General features: G+C 41.3%; 1 protein-coding gene across 7 annotated transcripts in view; it reads right to left on the reverse strand.

Moving 5' to 3' along the window:
* The window catches only part of RAPGEF4 (Rap guanine nucleotide exchange factor 4), a 326385-nt gene that overhangs the window by 56964 nt on the left and 243010 nt on the right, over positions 1 to 26411 (reverse strand). For all 7 annotated transcript variants that reach the window (XM_017856973.1, XM_017856976.1, XM_017856974.1 and 4 more), the window contains 6 exons: positions 16073 to 16157; positions 14153 to 14213; positions 11096 to 11172; positions 10530 to 10676; positions 8392 to 8507; positions 2736 to 2824 (listed from right to left, as the gene is read on the reverse strand). In XM_017856973.1, coding sequence (XP_017712462.1) covers positions 2736 to 2824; positions 8392 to 8507; positions 10530 to 10676; positions 11096 to 11172; positions 14153 to 14213; positions 16073 to 16157 — 575 coding nt within the window. The remainder of the gene's footprint in view (positions 1 to 2735; positions 2825 to 8391; positions 8508 to 10529; positions 10677 to 11095; positions 11173 to 14152; positions 14214 to 16072; positions 16158 to 26411) is intronic.

Consider the following 26411-nt stretch of genomic DNA (forward strand, 5'->3'; position numbering starts at 1 on the left):
TTCTTTATCTCCAAGGCATAAACATTACTTGTAAGAAAAGAAATATCAGGAAAAACTGCAGGAAATGAAGTTCAATATTAAATTATGATGCTAGTCTAGTCTCTACCATCAAAAATGGAAGGGTCAAGAATCACATCCGACACGTCAGCCTTAGAATACACTGATTTCCAGGCTTTAATTTTTTTGATGAAGAAGGAATAATCAGGCTACTCTGGGCATACTGCCCATGGGTTAGCCCTGCTCTGCAAGGAACAGTAATTAAAAACAACAAAACTAAACAAAAGAAGCAGCAGCAGCAGCAATAATCCAGTCTCCATCTCTTTTAGAGGTGACTTGAAAGGGAGGCTATACTTGCCCTTCATGGGTGGTAAAGATCTTATGGCTCGTTCCTTAGATGCCATAGTCTCTAATGTACCAGAATCTTTTTTTTTTTTTTTTTTTTTTTTCTCAAAACTTACTTTTGGTAAGATGGTGATTTTTTCATTATGCAATCACACATACTGGGCAAACAGTTAATCAGAGGGAAAAAAATCAGCTGCATTTTTTCCTGACCCATGGTCCTGGAAATTTGGTTTATTTGAGGTTACATATGGCTCTTGGAAGCTATCCTCACGTAATTGGTTCTTCAACAGTTTCTCTATACTAACTATGGAGTAACTTTTCTCCAGTAAAGCTCTTATCACATTCTTCTTGCTCAGACATCTTCAACCACTTCCCAATGCTTGGCTCTACCTTTCTGTTGTTGTTGCCCAAGCTAGAGTGCAGTGGCATGAGCATAGCTCACTGTAGCCTCAAACTCCTGGGCTCCAGTGATCCTCCCGCCTTGGCCCCCAAAGTGCTGGGATTACAGGTGCGAGCCACTGCACCCAGCCGGCTTTACATTTAAGACTCTCTAAGATCTATACCCCGATTCTTAAACCTTTCCTTCCTTTTTCAACTTATGTATACAATATTCCAGCAAAAATCAGACCACTCACTCTTCCTTGTCTATTTCTAGGTCAGTGCTAATATTGTCCCTTAGTATGGATGGCTCTGTCCCCATCTCTAGTTACTGGTTACTAGCCTCCTTCAGGGCCACTGTATATTTTCCATGATACTTTTCTAGATCCCTCACCCAGTCAGTGTCCCTGAAGCACTAACCACATTCTGCCTTATATTCAAGTTATGTGCAAATTCCTTTATGTCTTCTAACAGATTATAAGCTTCCTGAAGGCAGGAGGATGATTCCTTATTCACATTGCCTAGTCCAAAGCATCTAGCTTAGTGTCTACCCAACGAGATACTCAACAAATACTGAGCTGAGAATAATTGGCCTGGAGCCAGTGATCCTGATGATTATATCTACTATACCCTAATTAATTTGCTACGTAAAAAACCTCAGGTAATCTATGCATAAAATGAGAAACTGGAATGAGAAGATACAATAAGAATTCAGTGGTAAAATACCTTTAGGAGGTATATAATAATAATAATAATCATGATATCTTCAACTTTAGTACATAGCAAAGGTCAATTATGGAAATGGATTTTGAACTAAGTTTTTGAGATAAATCACTGAACTTCTTTTAGTGAGAAATGCTCTTCTATGGAGCTCAATGTGCTTAAAATACTAACCCATGACATTATTCTGAGAGGCAGTAGCATAGGATTAAAAAAAAACACATTGCGTGTTGGCTGTTTCAAAGTCATATACAAGATGGTAACCAAAGTGGAACACAATTTTATAACTCTGAACACTTAGTTCACTGGTGAGATTTGCTTTATTCACCCTAGAATATCTGTGTCTTAGGTAACAAGACTGACTCACTGTAAGTAGATGTTATGTGTTGAATTGTATCCCCCCAAAAAGATATGTTGAAGAACTAACCTCCAGTATCTCAGAATATAATCGTCTTTGGAAACAGTGTCTTTGCAGGTGTGGTCAAGTTAAGGTGAGGTCCTTAATGTGGGCCTTAATCCAATATGACTGGTATCCTTATAAAAAGGGGTAACCTTGGACGCAGAGACAGACATGCACAGAGGGAAGGTTACGTGAAGAGTCACGGGGAGAATGCTGTGTGAACATGAGGACAGAGATCTGGATGATGCATCTACAAGCCAACAGATGTCAAAGATAGCCTGCAAACCACGGGAGGCTAGGAGAGAGGCATGGAACAGATTCTCCTTCACAGCCTTCAAAAGGAACCAACTCGACTATCACTTTCAGCTAGGACTTCTAGCCTCCAGAGCTGTAAGACAATACAATTTTGTTGCTTGAGCTACCCAGTTGGTGGTAATTTGTTAGCAAAGCCCTAGCAAACAAATGGTGGCATTTAGTAACATTCTAGAGCAACTGCAGAGAGAAGCATCGTACTCCCAACTGGAACAAGGCTGTGCCTTTTATGTAGGCAGCTTCAAATCCTTCATGGGAATAGGTAGGATGTAAATGATAAACCTAATAGATGCCTATAAAGGTTGGATTTGAATAACTTAAGAGAGAGAAGCCTAGAGAAGACGAGGCATGGTATGTAGAAATGAGGCTGAGTCATTTCTAGAAAACAGTCAGGATTGGGGAGGGAAGAGGACAGTCAGAAGGACTGTTCCCTGTCAGGTCACACAGAGGTGCTTTTCAAATATCAATACACAGAATCCCCTTCCAAAACTGCTTTTGCTATACACACTGCAAATGAATTCAGGACTTTTAAACAATGCTATGCATGGATTAAATGGACATGCAAACTGTTCTATGTGTATACCTGTTGCTTCATTTAAAGTTGCCTCAAGGCGTATCGTTTCTAGAAAATGCTCTAAAATTTTTTCAGGTGTTCCTGACATCACAGTATACCTGGATAAGAAACAAAAATGCCATTAGTTTTTCATAAGTGAGCAAATCATTAAAAAAACTTTTACTTATCTAATTTTTTTTTTTTTTTTTAATTTGAGATCCCAGGGAACCATATACTTTTCATGGTAAGAGAGACCATGCACCTTGTCAAAGTCATACAAGAAGACAAAACAAACAAACAAACAAACAAACAAATCCACAAAGTGAAGTCGTTACTACAAACAGTGTTGTTTTTTCCCTACATGGAAATAAGGTAAACTTCTTGAAGAGCAGCTTTAGTAGGCTGGGAACTGAGAAACTTCAGTCTTTTTCCAAAGGAGAATAAAAAGGAACATGTAAAACCCAGGGCAGTTCAGGTCAGGCAGGGGGAGCTGGTGAGGGGAAGTGAGAGTAAGCTAGGTTATCCATATATGGGTTACTCGTAGCAAAACTTCTGTCCCACACTGGATTCCCCTGCCTATTTCTGGAATGCTCTGTCTTTCCCAACTGTACACTGGTATGTGCTTTGGAAATTCAGCTAATAATAAAATGAGAGAAAGCAAACAAAACTCCATAACACCGATGGGCAAACAAACAAACCCCAGTAGCATCATGAATGGGAAATAAATCAGCAGTAGAAAATCCTTATAATTTATTTCAATGCCAGATATAAATTACTGGGGGTTATAAGACATTATTTCAGAAGATCTTTCCATGGTGTTCTTCAATTAACACAGGAGGATTTATTTTTTAAGTTGCATGTGAACTGTTTCAAAATCATACTCAAGACAGTGACAAAACACTACTAAGTGGGAGCTGTAGACAAAATACATTCAGATGATCTGGGTGCTTGTCTTCCAAAACTCAGGCTTTGCTTTTCTGCTTGGAATTTCACTTAAAAATAACAGGCAAGTAGGGGCTGGGCGCAGTGGCTCACGCCTGTCATCCCAGCACTTTGGGAGGCCAAAGCAGGTGGATTGCCTGAGCTCAGAAGTTCGCGACCAGCCTGGGCAACACGGTGAAACCCTGTCTCTGCTAAAATACAGAAAATTAGCCAGGCATGGTGGCACGCACCCATAGTCCCAGCTAGTTTGGAGGCTGAGGCAGGAGAATTGCTTGAACCAGGGCGGTGGAGGTTGCAGTGAGCGGAGATCGCGCCACTGCACTCCAGCCTGGGCGACAGAGTGAGACTCCGTCTCAGAACACACACACACACACACACACACACACACACACACACACACACACACACAAAACAGGCAAGTAAAAACAACAATGAAAATAAAATTGTCTAATGTTCAGAAAGCAGTGACAGAATTCAGCTCTGGTTTCCTTGCCTGTTTGAGACCTTTGAGGTGTGTTGAGATCCCAAGAGTAACTCTAACATATTATTAAATCTCAGGATCTTAACCCACGGCCTGAGGGAGTGATGAGCAGACATTTTAACATATGTGCATGTGAAAACGGTGAGGGAAGCACCCCTGGTATTGAATGAGGTGGCCAGTGCAGTCTATCTGGAAGGCAGCTGTTAGCTAAAACTGTTGTGAGTGCGCGCACAAGACCAAAAGGAAGCTCAACAGTTAAATCTTTGAGGAAACTTGGCTTTGGAGCCTAGAGGAGGAGAGAAGGGGAATAGAGAGAAAAAAAGATAGTCTACTTTCATCTCAAAAGTCTGACCCCTTTCTCAGAATAGATAAGGTAGAAGACAATGGCTTTTCCTCTTGTGGGCAATGAATATTTGAGGAAAGAAGAGGGCATATTTATAAATGACTTTCAATATTGAAATAGAGAATATTGCTCAATTCATCCACTAATTCCTGAAATATATGATTCTTTGATAGCACTCACCACATGAGCTGGAAAAAGAGTAGCATCGGACACATTAATCAGGAAACTGGGTTGGAGAGAGCAACATCTGTCGAATGTTTACTATACCCTAGACAGATAGGTGTGCACTGAATAAGGGCGTCCTGTTTACTCCTGCTAGTTAAATATTATCTTCATTCTGCAGATAGAGAGACGGCTCAGGAGGGGGAGGCATGAAGCCTCAGGTCACAGAGTTAGTAAATGGGAGACCTCTGACATGAGCCAGGTGTGTCTGGCTTCAGAGAACAAGCACGAGCTTCGTGGCACTTTTCTGCTTCTACAGCAAGATGCTCCAGATGGAGACCAGGTCTAGCTACCTGGAGCTTTTTCAGAATGGGAAATTCTCCATGTAATTAACAACCTTCCTCTAAAGAGGGCTTGTTCAGTTTGTTTCTGAAAACAAGTTGTATTTCAATAGGAGTATATATACATTCCAAAACATGAAAACCAAATGAGGGGAAAACCAGTCTGTTACTTCGCGTGGCACCGGGCAGCGGCTGCTGGAAAGTTGCAAGCTCTATAGCTAGCTGTGTGACTCATACATCAGTTTGTAAAATGTGTCCCCTTGTCAAAACTAATTCTACTAGAAAGTTGGCTTCACATTCTGGTATTCTTTGTTTGGACATCCTTTAGCTAGGACATTATGGCTGGTCAAAAGTAATAGAGATCTGAGAGGCAAGTCAGATGCCTGATCACCTCTCTAGAGAGAAAGTGGCCTCTCTAAGCTCTGCCCACCTGGCCAATCGCAGACCCCCAGGATCTTTCTTTTGCTACCAGAGACTTCCTCTCGTGGTACAGTTGCCATGGCCACCTTACCCCAGCTTCTCTTCAGAGCTCCACAGAAGGCTTTTAGATGCTGACATTCCCTTAGGGTGGGGGACTCCAAGACAGAGGGGCCAGGAGCTTCTGGCCAGACACAGCCCTCTGGGCTCTTGGGGTTCTGGGTTTGGCTGAAACATCACGTGACGGCTTTGTTTCCCACTGTCCACTGCCAGGCACCTACTGCTTGGCCTCCATTGAAAATGAGGTCAGGACCACTTAAAGGCCACACAGCATGACTCTTTTCAGTTTATTTCATGAAAGAGCGACTCTAGTTCAAGTTAAAAGCAAACTCCAATTGGTTACATTATATAAGCTATGAGGTTTTAAACCTCTGACATAAAATATTTTTCTGCAAATGAGGACACTACAATCTGTTCCTAGAATAGAGAAGGGTGTGGAGAAGGGGACCTGAAAGAGACTGTCTTCCTGCACACAGGATGGAGCTGAGCAATGAGAAAACAGTCTAAGATAAAAGCAACACAGTCACTAAAACAGGAATATGCATTTCAAATTCTTTCTTACTAAACCCGCATAACCACAGAGCAGAAAGACATCCGAAACAGTAAACGACTGAGGGCTCCGTGGAATTTATCCTTCGTGGGAAACACTGTCTTATTGCTGACATTTTAAATATCACACTCAGAGTTGAGATGCTCAGGTAGAATCAGGAGGTTTTGAAAGTTAAAAATGTACACAGAAACTATTCTGGATTTCTCAGGGAAAATGAACCAGAAAAATAACATTATTAGCAGCACCAACACGGTGACCCTCTTTGAGCTCAAAAAGGATAGTTTCTGAGAGAGGCCCTACAGCTTCCTAAATTTTAAGTCCATCCATAGACATTGTTGATGCCACATTTTTGAAGTCCAGAATATCAGCCCCAAATTTATTTACATGCCCTTTCCCCTTCAATTCTGGTCTCATTTGGGAAAACTCGACATGGAAAATGACCCGTTGAGAGAGCAGCTTTTCATTCTTCAGGGAAGTTTTGTGTGGTGCATTAATTTGTACTCATTGATATTTCTTAAATGGCTCATTGCGAACATGCGTAAGTTTTTGAATTGTGGAAGAAATTTGGATTGGAATACAGGACACAAATAAGGAGGTATAACAGAAAATCAGATCAGGCCTAAAATAATAAAACATATGGTCTCCCTTTTCCATCCCTTTTAGTTTGGTTTCATAAGAAACCTATATTTGGAGAACACCCTGAATGAAAGACATTATAACAAGCAAATGCTTTTGATCATTCCCCGATGACATGAAGAAGTGAAGCAAGGGGACCCCCAGGGAACCTCTTGATCAGATGTTTCTAGGTTAAGAAGAATTCTCAAGGCTTGCCTTTTCAGTAAGCATAATTTTCCTGGGACATCTGAAGCATTAGTTTAAAATGCAGATAAAACACTAGTTATTTAAGGGAACCAAAGAAAATCACTAGAAGCAGTCCCAACCTTCACATAAAAAAAAAATGTTTTCATTCTCATCCTCCTTAGTGGACTGGAAAGACAACTGTTAAAAACATTTGGGCAAGAACAATTTCAAGAACAGATAGTGGTAAACAATAAGTAATAACGAAATTTCTATGGTAATTTTTAGTTTTGTAAGTGAAAGGTAGTTTTTTCCATAGCCCTTTTGATGTCAGTTCCTTCGATTTCGATATGGAGTGGTTTGCAGTATTTACTAAGCAGTGTTGAGTATGTAGTCTTATCTACTATATTTTGCTATAGTAAGCTGGCAGGTGGAAGGGGGATAGGCGTGTGAAAATTGGTCAAGCTGGACTTGAATTCAAGCTCTGCCATTATAAGCTTTGAAACCTTGGGCAAGTAACTTGTGGCTCTGAGCCTAAATGTCTCCATCTTTTAAAAGGTGTTGTAATATAAGAATTCTATAAAATCTGCAAAATATACTATGGCTATTTAATAATATTATCTTTTTTCCTGCCCTCTTTGCAAATATGTTGATTCAATCAAATGAAAATGTCTGGGCCTTAGACTTTTAGTCTAAACAATAAAAATTAATCATTTATGGTGAATGTCTTGATAAGGGAAACACCTCACTTATCTGGCAAACAAAGGAAAATTACTTGAGATGCATTCTCCTTCAACATATTATTGGGTAACATTTCTTTAGCTACAGAATTGGTGTTTTTATTACACTAAGATTGAAAATTAATCTCCATTTTAAAAACTAGATTCTGTAATTTTCTGTAATTTCTTAGAGCCACATTTTCTATTCTCTGTCTTACCACTCAAATGTTGGTACATTTGATGCAGTCTTATGTAGTAAGTTGCAGCAAAAGCTGGAACTGAACATCGATATACTGAAAAAGACTCAAGTTAAACAGGACATCTGAGAAATGTGAAGCTAATGGCCTTTTGACATTAGCAGGAATAAGTATGAATGAGGCCAAATGGATGCTTCTGGGCTGCAATCAATAGACTGTTTTATATTTGAAGTCTGGGTTTCCATCAAAGACGCTCATTCTGGTAACAAGAGGAAAACACTTCATGCGAAATCCTGCATACGAAATTCAAATACCAAAAGTTCTCATCACCCAGGGGCCTTCGTATCCTTTGAGCTGCCTGGCATTGCTATTCCCATTGTTCTCTCACACGCCTTCTGTTCCACAGCTATTACAGTTGAACACTGTATACAAAGAGTGGTTTTTAGAGTAAAGGAATATTCTCTCCCGAATTACTGTAGGCAGCACCCGGCTCAATGCTGTGCCAGAAATGGATACATTATACTCCACAAGATGTGTGATTAGTCAATAGAGAGGAAAAAAGTCACATACACTGCCATCTTCCACAAAAAAGGAGAACATGCTATTGTAGAAATGATGATACCATGTGAAAAGGTTAATCATAGTCTGGCAATTACAGTGTTGGATGCAAACATACTTTTGCTGAGGCTGTGAGTTTCCTTGATTAGAAGCTCTGTTCCCTGCTGGGACCTTCTCCAGCACCAAGACATCTTGGTCATGTTCTTTAAGTCTGACTGTATTCGCCTCCACGTCCTGCAAATACAAATTACACCACATACAGATGCTGCCGCTTACTCAGACAATGAAAAAAATTTCAAATGCTTCAGAAACTCATTTGGTGCTTGTCATGCTAATTGTTGCGTCTACAAATTAAGTCATTTTCAAAGTCAAGGGCTGGAACGGTCAGAGAGAGGACCAGATGAGGTTTGAGGCATGTGTTTTTAAGACTGCTTTTACCCCAGCTTCAGAAAAACAGCAGAATAAAGCATAGTGTGGTTATGCTCTGAGAACTCTTTGGGAGAAGGAAGTAGAGCAGGCAGGTGGGGAGCAAAGGCATTTATTAGTTATAAAAATATGTGGTAAATAGCAAGCAGCTTCAGCAAAGTTCTTTTTCTTCTAAGCGTGTTTAGTTTCCTTAGGAGTGGGGCACCTCTTCTCTCTAATCAAAAGACTATTTTGTTTTCTTTTCTTTTTCTTTTCTTTTTTTTTTTTTTTTTAAGAAAATCCATTTGAAATGTGTTAAAACTCTTTTGGTTATTTTAAGTGATTTACCATTGATTAAATTACATCAATGATAATGGTCCTAATCTGATTCTTTCGAAGAATGTTTTGGCTGAATGTAAACTCCTTGTGTGTAAACTTGAAGGAGTTAGTACAGCTTACCTTTAAATTTCAATATCATTGTAAATAGATAAATTAAAATTTTAACATGCTTTTCCTCAACATTTGGCCCCATTTAAAAGAGATCAGATAAGAACCAACTCAAATTCCATCTGGTATTGTTTTAATATATCATTCAAGGGTATACATTTTAGCCTTTTTTTGTTTGTTTTTTTTGTTGTTGTTGGTTTTTTTTTTTTTTTTTTTTTTTTTTTTTTTTTGCATTAAGACTGTGCATTCCTAAAAGAAACTTAGTTGTTAGAAATTTTGCCACCAAAGGCAAATGCTTAAGACCATGTAGGGATCGACGTCCAGACACAAGGACAGGAGCATGACATTGTAAATCATCATTAAGTAATGGGAATACACCCTAAAGCACAAAAGCTACATTTAGGACTTGAGGAGGGGCTAGAGATGCTAAGGCTGCAAGAGGGATAGAAGGGACTCTGCTCTGTGGGTCAGCAGTGAAAGAAAGAGGGCAGTGTGACCCGAGAAAGAACAGCCTCCCAAGTGAACTCAAGCTAGGGTGGGAAGGATCACAGGCCACCTGAGAAGCCAGGGGTAGTGGGACATCGTCACCATCCCTAAAAGTCCATGATCAGGCCTCTACCAGCTGAAGCTGGGTCATCCCTCCCATGGGCAAGGGACCTCATGCTGGGGAGAGACCAGAGACTATTCTTCTAAACATCATCCACATTCACAAATTCCTTAATAAGCTTAGAGTGGGCTCATCTGCAGAGTCAACTTTTAAGTGCAATTGCACAGTTCCCTGTACCACCCCTGTTATTCACCTGTCTGCCAATGTTAGTAATTCCTTTAGTTTGTAACAACCGAGATAGAGCCCCTGAAAATGAAAATGCTCGCTTGGAGTAACCGTGATGGATGTTAATTCCCAGTAAAATGGAATCACTCAGTAAATCAAGAGAACGTATGATGATATGAGACAGGCTCAGATTTGGGAGGAGAAAGAGGTGGAAACTAGGAAGGTCTAGGAAAGAGAAAAACAAGGAGCAGAGGGAGCTGCCACTGTGTTGGAGAGTGGGATGGGAAGGATGCAAAGAAGGATGCCCAAGATGTCAGAGAGAAACTTCTCAGACTGACATTTTGCCAAGGCAATTCCTATTTATTGTCAATTCTCATGGACCAGTGCAGGGATGCATAGAGGGACTGGGTCCAGCATAGCATCCTGCATTTGCAGTTTTACTGGAATATAACCTCTGGATCCCAGAATGCATACCAACACATTAAATATAACTAGGTTTGTAACAAAGGCCTTTTGTGCCTAGAGCACTTATTCATCACAGGACTACTCAATTAAGACTATGCTCAAAGCTTTGCTTATTTAGTTAAAGAAAAAATGGGATGTCTCTCAGCCACACTTTGCTTTGGACTCACCCTCAGGATCCGGTTGAAATCCTCCTTGTCTACTCTCAAGAAATGGCAATTATCTTCTCGTAAGACAATAGAGGCAGCTCGTGGGGCATCATTCACTAGTGCTAACTTGCCGAAGTCATCTCCTTCATGCAGGGTGCAGACCACACCCTGGAGAGAGTAGAGCACACAGATGAAGAGGATCCCTGAAACAGAGCAAACACAAACACCCACCGCCTCCTGCCACAAGACCCCGGCCCCTAAAACACTGTAGATAAATGGGCTGTACCTAGGAATGCCAAAGGGGATTAAATAATTAAATTATGATGTTCACTTTTCTTTCATTGAGTAATATGGTCTGTGGCTTAAATGTACACACTATAATCCATTAGGAGACAAACCCTAGAAAGTACAATACTACTTTAAGTATAATAACTGAGATAATTTATGATTAAAGATGCAATAATGTCTTTTCTACATCTAGGAACAATGTTGTTGCAAATTTAATTGTGGCACTACATTGCTAATACTTAGAGCCACACTAGTAAATGGAGCGTAATAAAGTTTCAAAAAGAAAAAGATATATATACCTTGCCATAAATGACTACATTCACTGATCCTTTTAGAATAATGTACCAGGAGGTACCTTCTTCCCCCTGGTTAAACACTAGACACAAAAAGATGAAAAGACTTATGATAAGAATAGAAGCACATCAATATAAATTACAGCTTATCAAATCATCACTTTAAGTCCCCAGAATAACGCATACGTAAAAAACAAGAAACATCACTGGCAAATACTAACTTGTTCAGGTGGCATATTATCTCCTTTTCTACAGAATATAAAAGAAAGAGAAACACTGCATTCCTTGCTATGCTCTAAAAGATAGGGTTTTAGTAGATATCAATTTATCAGCAATCCGTTTCTTAAAGCCATACACACTTCTCCCACAATTCATTGAAACTTACCCCATAGAAAATGGCTCTAAAAAGTAATCTGACAAGTAATGTGACACTTAAAAACATGCAAATCAGCACTACATATTGTTTACAGATACATACCTACACACACTTGTCCCTTGGTATCCATGGGGAATTGGTGCCAGGACCTCCCAAGGATATCAAAATCCACAGATGCTCAAGTCCCTGATATAAAGTGGTGCATTTGCATATAATCTACACACGGCCTCTTGTATACTTTAAGTCATTTCTAGATTACTTATAATACTTAATACTATGTAAATGCTATGTAAATAGTTGTTATACTATATTATTTAGGGAATGAAAACAAGAAAAATATCTGTACATGTTCAGTAGAGACACAACCTTCCACTTTCTTTTTTTGGAATATTTTTGATCTTCATGATCTTCTTTGAATTCATAAATGTGGAACACACAGATGTAGAGGACTGCCTGTATTTTTTAAAAAATGGTTGGAATGATCATCACTACATTCAGGGTAGGAGTTACCTTCGGGTAGGAAAGATGAGAATGGGATAAATGAGGGTACAAAGGGTCTTCAAGTGTAGTTGTACAATTATTATTATTATTTTTTTTTGAGACGGAGTCTCGCTCTGTCGCCCAGGCTGGAGTGCAGTGGCCGGATCTCAGCTCACTGCAAGCTCCGCCTCCCAGGTTTACGCCATTCTCCTGCCTCAGCCTCCCGAGTAGCTGGGACTACAAGCGCCTGCCACCTCACCCGGCTAGTTTTTTATATTTTTTAGTAGAGATGGGGTTTCACCGGGTTAGCCAGGATGGTCTTGATCTCCTGACCTGTTGTACAATTATTTTTTATTTTTTATTTTTTGAGACAGGGTCTTGCTTTGTCACTCAGGCTGGAGTGCAGTGGCGTGATCATGGCTCACTGCAGCCTTGACCTCCTGTGCTTACGAGATCCTTCCACCTCTGCCTCCTGAGTAGCTGGGACTGTAGGGGTGCACCAATCCACCTGGCTAATTTTTACAGATAGGGTTTTGCCATGTTGCCCAGGCTGGTCTCGAACTCCTGGGCTCAAGCAATCCACCTGCCTCGGCCTCCCAAAGTGTTGGGATTACAGGCATGAGCCACTGCACCCAGCGTGTATATTTAATTCTTTAGAAAATATGAAAAAAGGCCGGGTGCAGTGGCTTATGCCTGTAATCCAGCACTTTGGGAGGCCACAGCGGGCAGATCACTTGAGACCAGCCTGGCCAACGAGGTAAAACCCCACCTCTACTAAAAATACAAAAAAAAAAAAAAAAAAAAAAAAAAAAAATTAGCTGGGCATGGTGGCACACGCCTGTAATCCCAGCTACTTGGGAGGCTGAGGCAGGAGAACTGCTTGAACCTGGGAGGTGGAGGTTGCAGTGAGGGGAGGTGGAGGTTGCAGTGAGCCAAGGTTGCGCCACTGCACTCCAGCCTGGGTGACAGAGCAAGACTCCCTCTCAAAAAAAAGAAAAGAAAAGAAAATATGAAAAAAAATGGCATAATGTTAGTATCTGACAAAGATTAAGAAGGTATTTGTAATATTCTCTATTTTTTGTTTAAAATAACTATTTCATAATAAAATGAAAGCAATTAGCAAGTTTGAATAAATGAATAAAAGAAAATAAAAAAGAATAGTAAGTCAATAGCAACCATTAAGATAAAAATATTAAAGTAAGCCTTTAACATTTGAAGAAGTTACATTCTTACTGAAATAGATATCAATGTCAGAAATACCACTTTTGATGACTGAAAGTAAAAAAAAACACATTTACAATTCATGTTTCCTGCTTATTTGACTCACATAACGTAGCCTGAAGAAAGAGCAAGATTTTCCAAACTATGTCTCTAATGAGTTAACAGGTGTCCATGCAAAAAGTGTTCTACATGTCATTAGGCTCAGGAAGTATTGGTTTAAACATGGTGATAATATCTCCTTATTGCAGAACTTCTGAGAACACATTAGCATGCTACTGTATCCTGTGACTCTGCAAGAGAGATTGGAGAGGTATTTCCTGACCTTAGTAGATCACTAACCCCCTTATTTTTTGAGCCAGATTTCTGTAGGAATAGTAAGGAATGCCAGCTTATATAATATTGTTCACATCTATTCACATCAAATTTCCTTTTCTTGCTTCCAAATATGATCACAGAACTAAACTATAACGGATTTTGGTGAGATACTATATATTAACACTGTATACATATTTGAAACAAAGAAATTCTCTCCAGCTTGGAGCCTAAAGTAGAAGTGAGAGAAGAAAAAGAAAGTAGGATGGGTTTAAACATCATTCTAACTAGCAACCTCAAGAGATCTATTAGTTCTTCTAAAGCTATGAACAGAATGAGGTCACTGGGAAAGGTACTGCCTCAGGCCCTTCCTGAAGGGCAGTGACTTCATCCCACCCTCTAAACACTGGTGAGTCAGGAGGGTAGTGAGCCAGTGAGACTCAGGCTGGCACCCACAACACTTGCTGGTACTAGAAAACCACAATACTTCAGAATAATCGGCATGTGCTGGAAATAATCACAGGTCCAGAAAAACAAAAGTGCCACAGGACACCCTGCCAAGTCACCAAGTCAGACCCGGGGTCAAGAAGTGAAGCGTTAGCAGCCTGGCTTCCCGTGGCATGTACTCGAAGGGTGCTGGCCAGGCGCAAGGTTCCAGTACAGTTTTCACTTACACACGGTCCCTCCTTTGGCATGAGACTCAAAAATGAGAACGCCTGCTAACTCTCGTTTCACCTAGAAGAAAAAGAGAAGAAACATGCAAAGGCCACATTTCCAGGTCTGGGTGGAAAAGGGTTGTGCTCTTTCTAGGGGTACAATGCAAACTGTCCCGGGGCTTCCCATGCAGTCATCTCTCACCTCACTTGCTGCTGCTGCTCTCATCAAAAATCACTTCCATTCAATTTGCTGCTAGGTAGGTTTTAAAAGCTTGTAGCTCTTTTTATAGAATAGCTTATAGCTAGTTCATACCAGGCAACCTCCTTAGAGACTGTTTCAAACATGGTCCCACCTGCATTAACTAGCCGACTTGCCTGCCTGTCTTTGGCTGTGGGGGAGAAGGGGAGACCATGTACAACATCATATGATTCTGTTGCTACTAGTGACTCTTGTTTGCATTACATATAATGCATCATGTCAAACATGTTGGAAAATTCTGTCTTGAAGTTGAATAATGAAGCCTAAATGAATGAACACATTTATATTCTTAGTTAAAATTCCAAATTATTCCTAGCTAGCTAAAATTCACATTAAAAAAAAAATTCCAAATTACATTCCCAAATCATGGCTCTATCTTTCTAAGAACCCAGTAACTTGAGATTTTTCTATGCCTGGGTATCTGGGGTTTGAGGTAGAAGACAAGACTACCCACAATCCTCTCAATTCCACTGAGACCAGGGAAGTTGGATAAGGGGCATGCTGGGTCCCTGGAGCACAGGTAGGGAAAGGGGCCCTTCCTTACTTCCCTCTACATCACGAGCTCATGGAGCCTCAGCTGTCTGCACTGTGTATTTGAGGGCTTCCCAGGTGAGGCTCCCAGGCACTACATCTATGCCCTGTGGAGAGAGTAAGGATGGCAAGGGCAGTGGTAGGTAGGAGGAAGGCTGGGCCAGACCACTCCCCTGGGTAGTCCACATAGGTGAGCAAGTCTCCAGACCCTCAGTGGTGCTGGGGGTGGGAGGCATGTGAAGGAGGTTTGTCTAGTTGAAGGGGAGAGGGGACTTGAAGTCCTCTTGCTTAGAGCTATGGCAAATGCCTCACTGCTCTCAACAGAGACCTGAACTTATCCCCAACAGCAGGGACCGGCAGGTACTGCTACTGTGAGGTAGCAGAACATCACTTTTAGTGAGCTAGGAATGAAAATAAACTAGGCATCTAGATATCTCTTAGGGACCTCAGTACATACTCTGTGAAAGTTGAAACCACTTCATTCTTCTTGACTTATTAGCGTGTAGAACATGTATGTTTCCTACAAATCATATTCTTATGGGAGGAGGTGTTTCTATCCCTATTCAGTGGCAAAAATTTCTGTCTCCTAAATACTCTAATCAGGTAAAAGTTCAGAATCAGATACAGCCACTGGGTCATTTTTTATTAGTGGGTAGTGTTATTTTGACTAATATATCTGAGCTGATGCTCTCTTGAACTTTCTGCTTCCATTCTCAAGAAGGCAGCAAACCCTGGTGGAGTTGGCCCCATAAGCCAAGACAGGTCATCTAGATTTCCCTCTTTCCGCCCTCTGGCTGCATATCATGGCAGGATTCAGAGTCCCTCCTAGGCCTGGCTCTTTTATCTGAGTGTGCAGGTTCCAAAATTCACATTCACAGGGAGGAAGCACATGTTCCAACCCCACTCACATCAGGCTGCTCTGGGGTTTAGGGCATATGGGCAACTACCAATAGTGAGACAACACTTGATTCCTTTTCAGTGATTGTTCTTGGGTGTAACTTCCTCAGAATCTCATAAGAGAGTAGAGGTGATTTATGAGGTGAAAATCAGACATTCTTTCCCCCTACAACACTGTAATACTCTCCTCTGTCCTAACAGTGCATTTATTGCAAAGTGCTCCAACCATGCTAAACTAAGAGACAACTTACTGTGGTAGAAAGATGGGATAAGGCTTTAATATGAAGAAGCTCCTCATAGATAATCTCCAGGTCATCCACAGTCCTCTGGCCAGGTCTACAAAGATTAAAAAAAAAAAAAAAAAGGAAATACGGAAAAAGGGCATCACTAGGGCTTCAAATATGGAAACGGATTCAGGCATCAGTAACATGCTCAGGGATTTCTTCTGCATAAAAAGATATTGGCGGAGGGAGAGGCTGCACTAGTATAACCCCTAAAGGGATTTTTGAAATAAATGTGTTCCTTGATGAAAGGATATGGGAGAAAGCCAAAGTCCACAGGATCCCTTCTCTTCTGATCTCAGAGGAAAGAGCACCTCCACTCACACGGTAGTCAGCTAACTCACCTCTCACTTTGTAGATGATTGAGCTAAAAAACTGCTTTACATACCACCTTAATCAGTAATGGCAAAACTTGTCTTTTACCACCACTAGAAACAATTGGTGTAATCAGCTTGACAACTGATCTAAATTCCTTGAGATCCTGTGTGCTATTTGAGCTTAGCAGAATATTAATGCTGCTGTCACTATTATTTGGGGTTATATAATGTGTTTTTTCCGAAGGACTCAAACATAGGATGTATGCAGACTCAATGTTTTCTTTTCTAGCCCTGAGGAGATAAGGGCATGAGATGAAGAGAAGGCAAATGGTAGCATCTGGGATTAGTAAGAGAAGGCAAGAAGGGAGGTATATGTCCACATTCCCAAACTCTGTTACAAAACCACCACTGTCCATGAGACATTAATCAGTTATGTAAAGCATTTTTATTCTAAAATTTATTATAAAACTAGTGTCCAATAACATGCATTTAAGGACCTCAGTATATAATCTGTGAAAGCTGAAACCACTTCCTTCTTCTTGAATTATTAGAATGTAGGACATGTGTGGGGTATGGGGGTATTGTAGACATTTTTGGCATTGGAAGACTGGCATTGGAAGATTAGGAATAGATTCCTAATCATTTTTTGTATCTATAATTGTTTTGAAATCATTCATAGCGTTTAGTTATATTAATGGGTAGGAGATACAACTGGTCAGTAACTTGAATTTTTTGTTGCTTTCTGCAAAATAAAGCATCCTAACGATATGTTTCTGAAACTTGAAAACAAACTAATGGGTTATTAATTCTGAGAGTTCTAGGGAGTCAACTGAGAGACAATCTATATATTGATGGATAGGCAGTGTTTACTCTCAGCTAATTGCTGCAGTTATGAATGTTATCTATTACATAATCATCAGTCTATTTTGTGCATTTTATCCTAACATTTTAACAATTTATGATATTACTCAATATTACTGTAATTACTACTAATTAAACATTAAACCCTTGATGAGCTACTGATGATGTACCATCACGACATTATCATTTGTAAGGTGTTCCTTGGTCAAATAAATTTGAGGAGTATTGGTGTACTGAACACAGCACTGGATCTAGGGTCTGAAAATCAAGTATAAAATCAGTGCAACCACTCACGAGCCATGTGACATCAAAGTCTTAGCCTCATATGAAAACTGGGGACAATATCTTTCTGAGAGAGATGTGAGAGCTAACAGAAGCAGCAACCATAAAAGTGTCTACATATTTATTTGTGTAAGTGAAAAAAACCCCAGCAAAGTGATATTCAAAACTCAGACCTTTGCAGAAGCAGTTAAACAAACTTACAAATAAAGTATGACATTTCGTCTACTAGAGTACATCTGAAACTTAGTCGATTATTAGATAAGTACTCTTAGTAATCAAAACTGAATTATGAATATTCTAAAATAGTTAATTGGATTAAATAATTTTGCAACCATATTCTAACATGGGGAAGATAACAGATTTAGTGGAGTCTAATTGGAGGAAGAAAATTCTGCATACTTTACATGATACCTTCCCAAGGACAGCCTTAACATGAACAAAATAATATTGTAATGTTCTCTTCCAGAATCAACAGGGACTATCGTCCTAATCCTGACTGTATAAAGACAGATACTAAATCCATGACCTGGGAGATGCTAGCCAGGTTCACCTCCTGCTAAGGGTCACCACTGAGGGACACAACTGCACATCAATCTCGTGCTCGTGGTGGAAACCAGAAAGTATGGGACCCATAAAGACACTGAAGAAAAGCTGTGGCCACAGGGGCTCCAAAGGAGCCAGGCCTTCTCTGCCAGAGGCCTCATCTACTACTTGAGTTGGACATGGGGATTTTGAAACTGGGAACCTTGGGGATTTAAAAGTCAATCGAGTCACCTTCATCCATCTACTACTATAGAGGCAGCTAATGCCAAAGTCTCAAGGTAGGCATAATAGGATTATGGATCTTTAGCACAAGGAGCAGCCCTGCTGTTCTTGCTACTTGACATCAGTGGCAAATAACACGGAACCCTCCTGGAAGCTTGGCTAAAAGAGAAAGCAGTCACCAAGTCTCATTCGCACCTCCATGGGGTGGGCTGTTACAGTGAGAGGAGAAAAGATCAGCTGGGAAAAGAAAGGCTTAGAATTCTGCCCTAAAATCTGGACATACTCACAGTTGTAATTTTGGGAGCAGATCTCTATGAGGTTAGGAAAAGTGTTTATATAATATAAACATGAGATCTGTATTACTTAACTTTTATGGATTTCTTTTTTAAAAATGCTGTCCTGCCTAGGTGTGCTGGAACACACCTGTAGTCCCAGCACTTTGGGGGACCGAGGCAGGAGGATCACTTTAGGTCAGTTTGAGACCAGTCTGGGCAACAGAGTGAGACCCACCCCTACACACACATACATAATGATGCCTGTTGGATCTACAAATCTCAACATATTAATAATACTGCATCTGAGATTTGAAACAGGATGAAGAACTGTCAGACCCTCAATAAAAATTTGACATCATGGTTCAAGGCTGACCTTTTAGCCATGATAGCTAGTCTTAGGACCTGCACAAACTGTAGAAAAAGAGAGGTAAAGATGAACCATGCTCACTTTAGCCGCTGCCCTCCACCACTGAGCATGCCTGAAGCTCTCTCCTCTCCCCACACTCCTCCCGCTTGGATCCCTTCATGCTTTACTGAACATTTCTTCTCAATGTCTTTTTGGTTTGTTGTTCTTTTGTACATCCCATGTATTGTGTTCAGCCCCCAAGGCTTTGTTCTACCTTCTCTCCCTAGGAAAAACCCTCAATTTCCATCTAGATAACGACAAGACCTAAATCTTGTTCTCCAAACAGCCCTCTTTCCTGAGTTCCGAGGGCTTCCTGGCCATCTCTTCCTAGATAACTCACAAAGACCACCAGCTTAATCTATCTAGAAGTGCTCCCTCTTCATCACACAAGGCTCCTGGAAATCAGATCTTAACTTCCTTCTCCAGACTCATCTATCTCCCCTCTCTTCACATCTTCCCTGATAGCTACACTCTCTCTCCAGCTATCCCAGGCATCTCTCCATTTCTCGAACTCACTAAACTTACTCATGCCTGCAGGACTATTTGCATGCTCCTCTCTTTGCTTAAAATACTTTTGTTCTGCCTCAAGCCCAGCTCAGTGTCATCTTTCCTAAGTGAAACTGGCTCCCTAACCTTTGTTGCCCAGGCTGGAGTGCAGTGGCATGATCTTGGCTCACTGCAAGCTCTGCCTCCCGGGTTTAAGGATTCTCCTGCCTCAGCCTCCTGAGTAGCTGGGAGTATAGGCACATGCCACCACATCTGGCTAATTTTTGTATTTTTTGGTAGAGACGGGGTTTCACCATGTTGGCCAGGCTGGTCTCTCAACTTCTGACCTCAGGTGATCCACCCACCTCAGCTTCCCAAAGTGCTGGGATTACAGGCATCAGCCACCATGCTAGGCCACTCTCTAACATTTATTCCTCCGGGGCACGTGGTCTTACTGCTATGGTAATTACAACATACTGTCATGAATGTTATTTGCTTAAATACCCATACTCTAGACTGTTCTCAAGAGAAGCAGTATCTGGTAGTGCAAAGGCACTAGATTGGAAGCAGAAACTGAATTTGAGATCTAAATCATGAACTTCCTAGTTGCCCAACTGATCTGATGACTTGTTTCTGCATCTGTAAAATGGGACTAATACACGGGATTGTCATAAAGGTCAAATGAGGTAATAATAGACATGAAGCTTTGTATATACTGAAAATATAGTACAAATGTAGGGTGGTCTTGTTATCAGGGTGGGTGTTTAATATGGCTCATCGGATGAGTGAACACATGAGTTCTCACGATTCATGCTGAATTTAGGGTCTGCTCAAGGGAGATGGCAGTGGTGCTATGGAGCAGTTCTTTTGTGGCCTGAGGGAGATGTGTCCTTATGCTTTGTTGTCCTTCCCGCTGAGGTTAAGTAAGGCAAGGCATCCATGGCACAACTCGCTTTTGATACAGGGCACATTTATTTCATGGCAAATAGTTAATTATTAATTAACTATAATTATTAATAGAGGGAGGAGATGTGAAAATGATGGACCTCACCTCTTACTCCAAATTCTGTAAAATAATAAAAAAGGTCTATATTTTCTTAGGATTATAGACTTACTCATCTGTTTGTGAAAAACAAATTCCCATCTTAGACCAGCTAAAGGTACTCAGTACCTATGTTGAGATCAGCGGGGCTTTAAACGGAAGTACCATTCAAGACCAAAAAGCAGCACCTTGCTAATCTCTTCATTTTAGCCAGATTTTTGTCTGCTGTGCTAAAGGTTTGGCAGAAAAGATATTTTAACATGCAAAATGACATTGGAAAACACATGAGCAACACCACCACCACAAAGGATGAACTATCAGCAGACCAGAAAGTTTGAGGAATCCCTGGATAATAGAGAGCAAATGAGAAAAGAATGCCTGAGAAACAAGACTGGAAGCAGCCGCAGCTCAACCCTCATGGAAGAAAACCATCACAGGAGTAACACAGCATCACTGATGAGACAGCTGTGCGTCAATCAGCCCAGAGGGCAGGAGAGGGTGGTGTCACAGGAGTTGATCAAAGGGCCCCACAACTTGGTCAGGCCCCTACCCTCCCACGCCCATCACACTCAGTAGTGGACAGGAGCAGATTTACTGCCAGGCAAGACCTTGAGACCTGCTCTGTAAAAACAAATGACCCAGGAGGACTGAGGGTGAGCACTGGAGCCTGGAAGAAGCAGAAGAGAGGGTGTGAAAACCCCAGGCTCTTCCAGGTAACACAGTAGGAAAAGGAGGCAGCTCTCCCAGGAAGAGCAGGGAAGGGCTCTGTTCCCAGGAAATCCTTGCTATTTTGGCAGCTAGTGAGAGGGAAGGGGATGGTGTGAGCCTGCCTGCTCCCCAGGTACCTCTCCCAAAGTGAAGCCTGCCAGGAAACCTGCCTCCTTGCAAGGCCAGCCTCCAGCACTTCCAGGTGAAGCTCTGTGGGGGTGTGACCACCTCATCTGCACAGAAGCCCACATGGGCAGCCTGCTTTACCTTCTTCTGGTCTTTCATTCATCAATAACCCACGCAGAGAAAGAGAGGCTTCCATGGGGACTCCCTGGATGCCTCAGAGAGGTCCACGGCAGCTGTTCGAGACTAGAGGGAACTAAGCCTAAAAACAGTTTAGTTTTTGAATCCTAAACAACATTCAAGCTGCAAAGAAAAAAAGAGAAACACGACAAGAACAAAACCCCAACCCTGTGGTCTGAGGTGGTCACAATAATCACAGGGCAAGCGACTATCATTTGGCAATCCACCCAGGCAGCGAAGAACTTTTTGGTCCTGTTTACAACCAATGTTTTAATGAGGTGAGAGGAGTCAGGACTGCCAGGTGTGAAGAGACTTACTTTAAAAAATGAGTACATTCACAGCTAGCAAAGCAACAAAAGCACTCATGAGAGATTTGCTGTGAGCCAGAACACTGTCCCTCAGGGGCCTCAACATGTCATTAAGATTGAAAGTTGAGGTGAGTCCCAGGGAGGAGGCCAGGTGGAGCAAAAGTCAGTCTGGTCAACCTGTGCCCACCAAAGTGCATCAAAATGGAGCCCCCTCCCACCCTAGGGGAGTCTCAGTGTTCGCAGCGGCAGTAACAGAAACCAGCCCAGCCTCTCGGAGGCCGCCAGCTCGGAGCTGCTGTGCCATCTAGTGTCTCAGAAAAGGCTCACCTCTCTACTCTCACATCAGACAAAGGTTCTCCCCCGATCCACCCCACCCCTCAAAGAGCACCCGATCACATCTAAAACTGAGCGCTCCCCACCACAATCACGGAACAAAGTCGCATTTTAAAAGCGGGTTTCTCTTGGCAAACTGGCATTAAGCACCTTTCCTGCTTTGGTCTTTACGGGGGTGACAGGGGAAAAAAATGGAGAAGAGATCCTGCAAATCAGCCCCCAGACTGTTCAAACAGTAATGAAAGGGTCCCAAGGACTGAAGGCAATTTGGCTTTCAAGAGTAAAGGGAACACTGCCCGAGCAGGAGGAGAGAACTCCCATGCACCTTCATAAGAGTAACCTACAAGGCTGGGGAAGTGAATTGACTCTCTGGCTGCTCTGAGTGGCAGCCGGTGAATGTACCTGGTCTTTACTTGTCCTTCTCCAGATGTCACAGGGAGAGATATTAGGCATCCCTGCTTCTTTACAAATCTGCGTGGTGCCACATTGATGTGGATTTGTCGGATCCCGCTGTGGAAAGGCCTAGTTTCTGCAGGGGATGCATTCTGGCAGCAATGTCTAGTTACAGACAAGATAATAAATGGGGATGGATAGGGAAGCAGTTTATACATTAAAGGATGGGAGGGCTCAGGTGATATTGGAAGCTGCTGGTAAATACAGTCTTATCAAGGAATTTATCAAGGTCAGAGACAGAGCTCCTCAGTTATTGGAACGTGGATTAAATGAGGGATTCATCCAGCCACCAAGCAGCACATTGGCATGGCCCCTGGTAAAACATGCAGGTAAGAAAGCAAATAACCCAGTCCTCTAGACCTGTCGCCTAGCAGACCTTGGTACAAGGGGAAAAACACCTGGAGAAATCAATGTTATAAGTATCTACATAAACCATGGTCAAGCCTCAAGGTTTTTAAAAAAATGCTCTTTTGTGTGTGTGTGGGGTGGGGTGCTTTATTTTGATGCAACGCTTCATCTCAATCCACCTGATTCTCTGACTTTTAAGTCCTTTCTCAAGCTTGGACCATTTTCCAACACTGCTAAGATCTTCTTAAGGTCTCACTTCTTCCACCTCCCTTAAAGGAAAGTTTAGTGCAGTTTTGCACTTCCTTTGTCTAGCAAAACCAGCAAAGCATGTTTTTTCTTTGCCTCACCTCTCAGGACCCCTGCTTCTTAAGTGTCAATGAGACATTCCAGGAACCTGGTAACTGCACATTTAAAGTATCCTACCCAGCTCCGATTGCTCAGCTCCCTGCCATGCCACCACCCTCACACCTTATCTTTAACCCCAAAAAGGACATTTTAAGTTCCTTTTCTAGTCCTAATAGCAGAGCTTGTGTACACAGGGATCCTTTCCTGCTTTGTGAAGTTAGAAATGAATACAGTCTACAACTACAATAACGAGCAAAAGCTTCATGAATATTTGTGAGAAATGAAGTCATCACTGTCAGGGCATGGAGTAAGGGTTCCATAATTCATGGCTTCTGAGGGCTAAGTGTTTTTAGGACAATGTGGTTTGATCATGTTTAGAAACTGAATATGCCCAACATTCTTCCAGCAAAAGTGTTTACTACAAGGACACTCAAGGAGTTTAACATTAAACCTTTTAAAAGGTACAAGTACAAATATTTTCATTTAAAACACCTAAGCAGCAAGTTGAGAAGAACAAATAAATTTGGATGGAGTCAGATAGTATAACCGCTTGCCTTTGAGGATGAAATATACATGTGAGATGGAAAATGCAAATGTTTTTTGAGAAGGTGTTATATGAATGCATTGTTACTTTTTCCTTGCAAAATGTCGATTCTTAACTAAGCAGGGACATAGATTATCCACATTTTGTAGCTATTTCACTGCTTGTTCAGTAAATTCACTAGTGAGGACACACTTGAGGCAACCTAGTAGAGAGGAAATAATATTGTTAATGAAAGAAAAAAGGAAGAAATAAAATTGGACTTGGAGTAAGATTTGGATCAGTTCCTAGTTCAGCCACATATACTGCTGTGTGATGTTAAGAAAGGCACTTGGTATTGACTAAGCTCAATTTCTTTGTCAGGACATAGTGGATTATCATGAGCCATACTTAATTCATGGAGCTTTTTAGTGATTCAAAGAGGGGAGGGATGTGAGATCACTATATAAACTATATAGTAGTATTCAAATATTAGTGATTAAGTTTTGTTTGTGGTTCTGGCTAGAGGGTTACTCTGGAGTGAGTTGACTCTTTCCAGAGCTGTGGGTTTTCAGTGTTTTTTATGTGATCTTTAGACTAAATTTTCCAGCAACTCTTCAAAGGAGCTGTGAAGAGAGGCAGATTAATTATAAGTGGGTGCCGGATTTGGCAAATAAAAATATTGCATGAAATATACTTATATCAGAACATTGTTATTCACTGAAATTCCAATTTAACCAGGCATCCTGTATTTAACCTGGCAACCCTAATCATATGGCAATTAAAACTATAAAGCACTTCATTTCTGTGCAATCAGTTTGACAATGGATTTTAAAACTTTAGACCCATATGGCCCATTGGATTCTGCTCCTGACAATACACAATAAAACTCAGGACATAAGATAAAAATAAAAGAATTATAGGTTCTAGCAGCATGTAACTCTCTCAGGAAAGAATAATCTTCATCATCATCTTAACCCATTATGGATTAATAGCACGCCTGGGAATCTGCCATGCTAGAGGACTTTTTTCAACAGTAGATGGTGCACTCCATTCTGGTCTATATGGTAATAATTTAATGAAATTAGATTAGTCTGTAATCATTATTTTTTTTTTGAGACAGAGTCTCGCTCTGTTTCCGAGGCTGGAGAGCAGTGACATGATCACGGCTCACTGCAGCCTCCACTTTCCAGGCTCAGGTGATTCTCCTACCTCAGCCTCCTGAGAGCTGTGATTACAGGAATGCACCATTACACCTGGCTGATTTTTGTATTTTTTGTAGAGATGGGGTTTCATCATGTTGCCCAGGCTGGTCTTGAACTCCTGGGTTCAAGCGATCTGGGTGCCTCAGTCTCCCAAAGTGTTAGTATTATAGGTATGAGTCACAATTCTTACAAGTCACACCCAGCCTTGTAAGAATTATTTTAAATTGAATTTCCATGACACCTTTCCTTTCCAATGCTCAAAGCATAAACCCATGAGTCCATTCTGAAGCCCCTTTGAACCATGGCAGGTGGTAGGGCACAGTAAAGAGCACAGGCTCAAGAGTCAGGCAGACCTGAGTCGAAGCCTGAGTCTAGTGCTTTGTGGATAACCAAAGGCAAGTGACTCAGCCTAAGCCTCTGTTTCCTTGTTCATAAAATGGGAGTAACATTAAGTAACTACCTCAGAGTTTTGTTGAAGGAATTAAGTAATTGTTTAGCACAGTGTCTAGCACACATATACTCAATAAATGGTGGCTATAATTAAATTCAGTTGGCACTTTTGTTTTCATTTCCAATCTACTGTGAAGTAGGGAGAGGGCAAGCAGTATTATTGAACTCCTTTTATACCTTAAGAGACTTGTAATCTGAAGATGTTAGATGATATAATGGTAAACTGGTAAGAATAGAACCCAGAGCTCTTGTGCTCAGTAGCATTTTCACTTTATTTACAAGACTGTTGGGTCAAATGCATGTATCTCAAAGGCTATCATTTCAAACTACAACAAATATAATCTCATAAAACTCAGTATCTGGCTTTCTGTCTTTAGTTGGCCCCTCCAGTCTACTCTCTGGAGATAGCAGAGAAATCAACCTACTACAAATCTGATCACACCACAACTCCCTCTAAAACTCTTCAGTGGTGCCCCAAATGACTATAAAATATCCAACATACACAGAGGGCATGGCAGATGCCCCCACTGACCTCAGCCTAACTCTCCAGCCGTATCTCCTAGTGCTCCTGTCCGGTCACTCCCTCAGTGTGAAACAATTTACAGTCCCCTGCACAAACTTTCCCAGCATCTTTCTGCCTGTGCCCCTGTCCGGCTAGGAGCTATTCCTTTGTTCTGGGAAGAACAGTATTAAAATATTATTTTTTTGCTGCTCTTAAGAAGAAAGGTGCTGAGACCAGTGGCTCATGCCTATAATCCCAGCACTTTGGGAGGCTAAGGTGGGAGGATTGCTTTAATCTGGGAGTTCAAGACCAGCCTAGGCAATATAGTGAAACCTTGTCTCTACAAAAATCTAAAAAATTAGCCAGGCATGGTGGCATGCGCCTACAGTCCCAGCTACTT

Source organism: Rhinopithecus bieti, unplaced genomic scaffold (genome assembly GCF_001698545.2).
Source record: "Rhinopithecus bieti isolate Rb0 unplaced genomic scaffold, ASM169854v2 scaffold_43749, whole genome shotgun sequence".
Classification (NCBI taxonomy): Eukaryota; Metazoa; Chordata; class Mammalia; order Primates; family Cercopithecidae; genus Rhinopithecus; species Rhinopithecus bieti.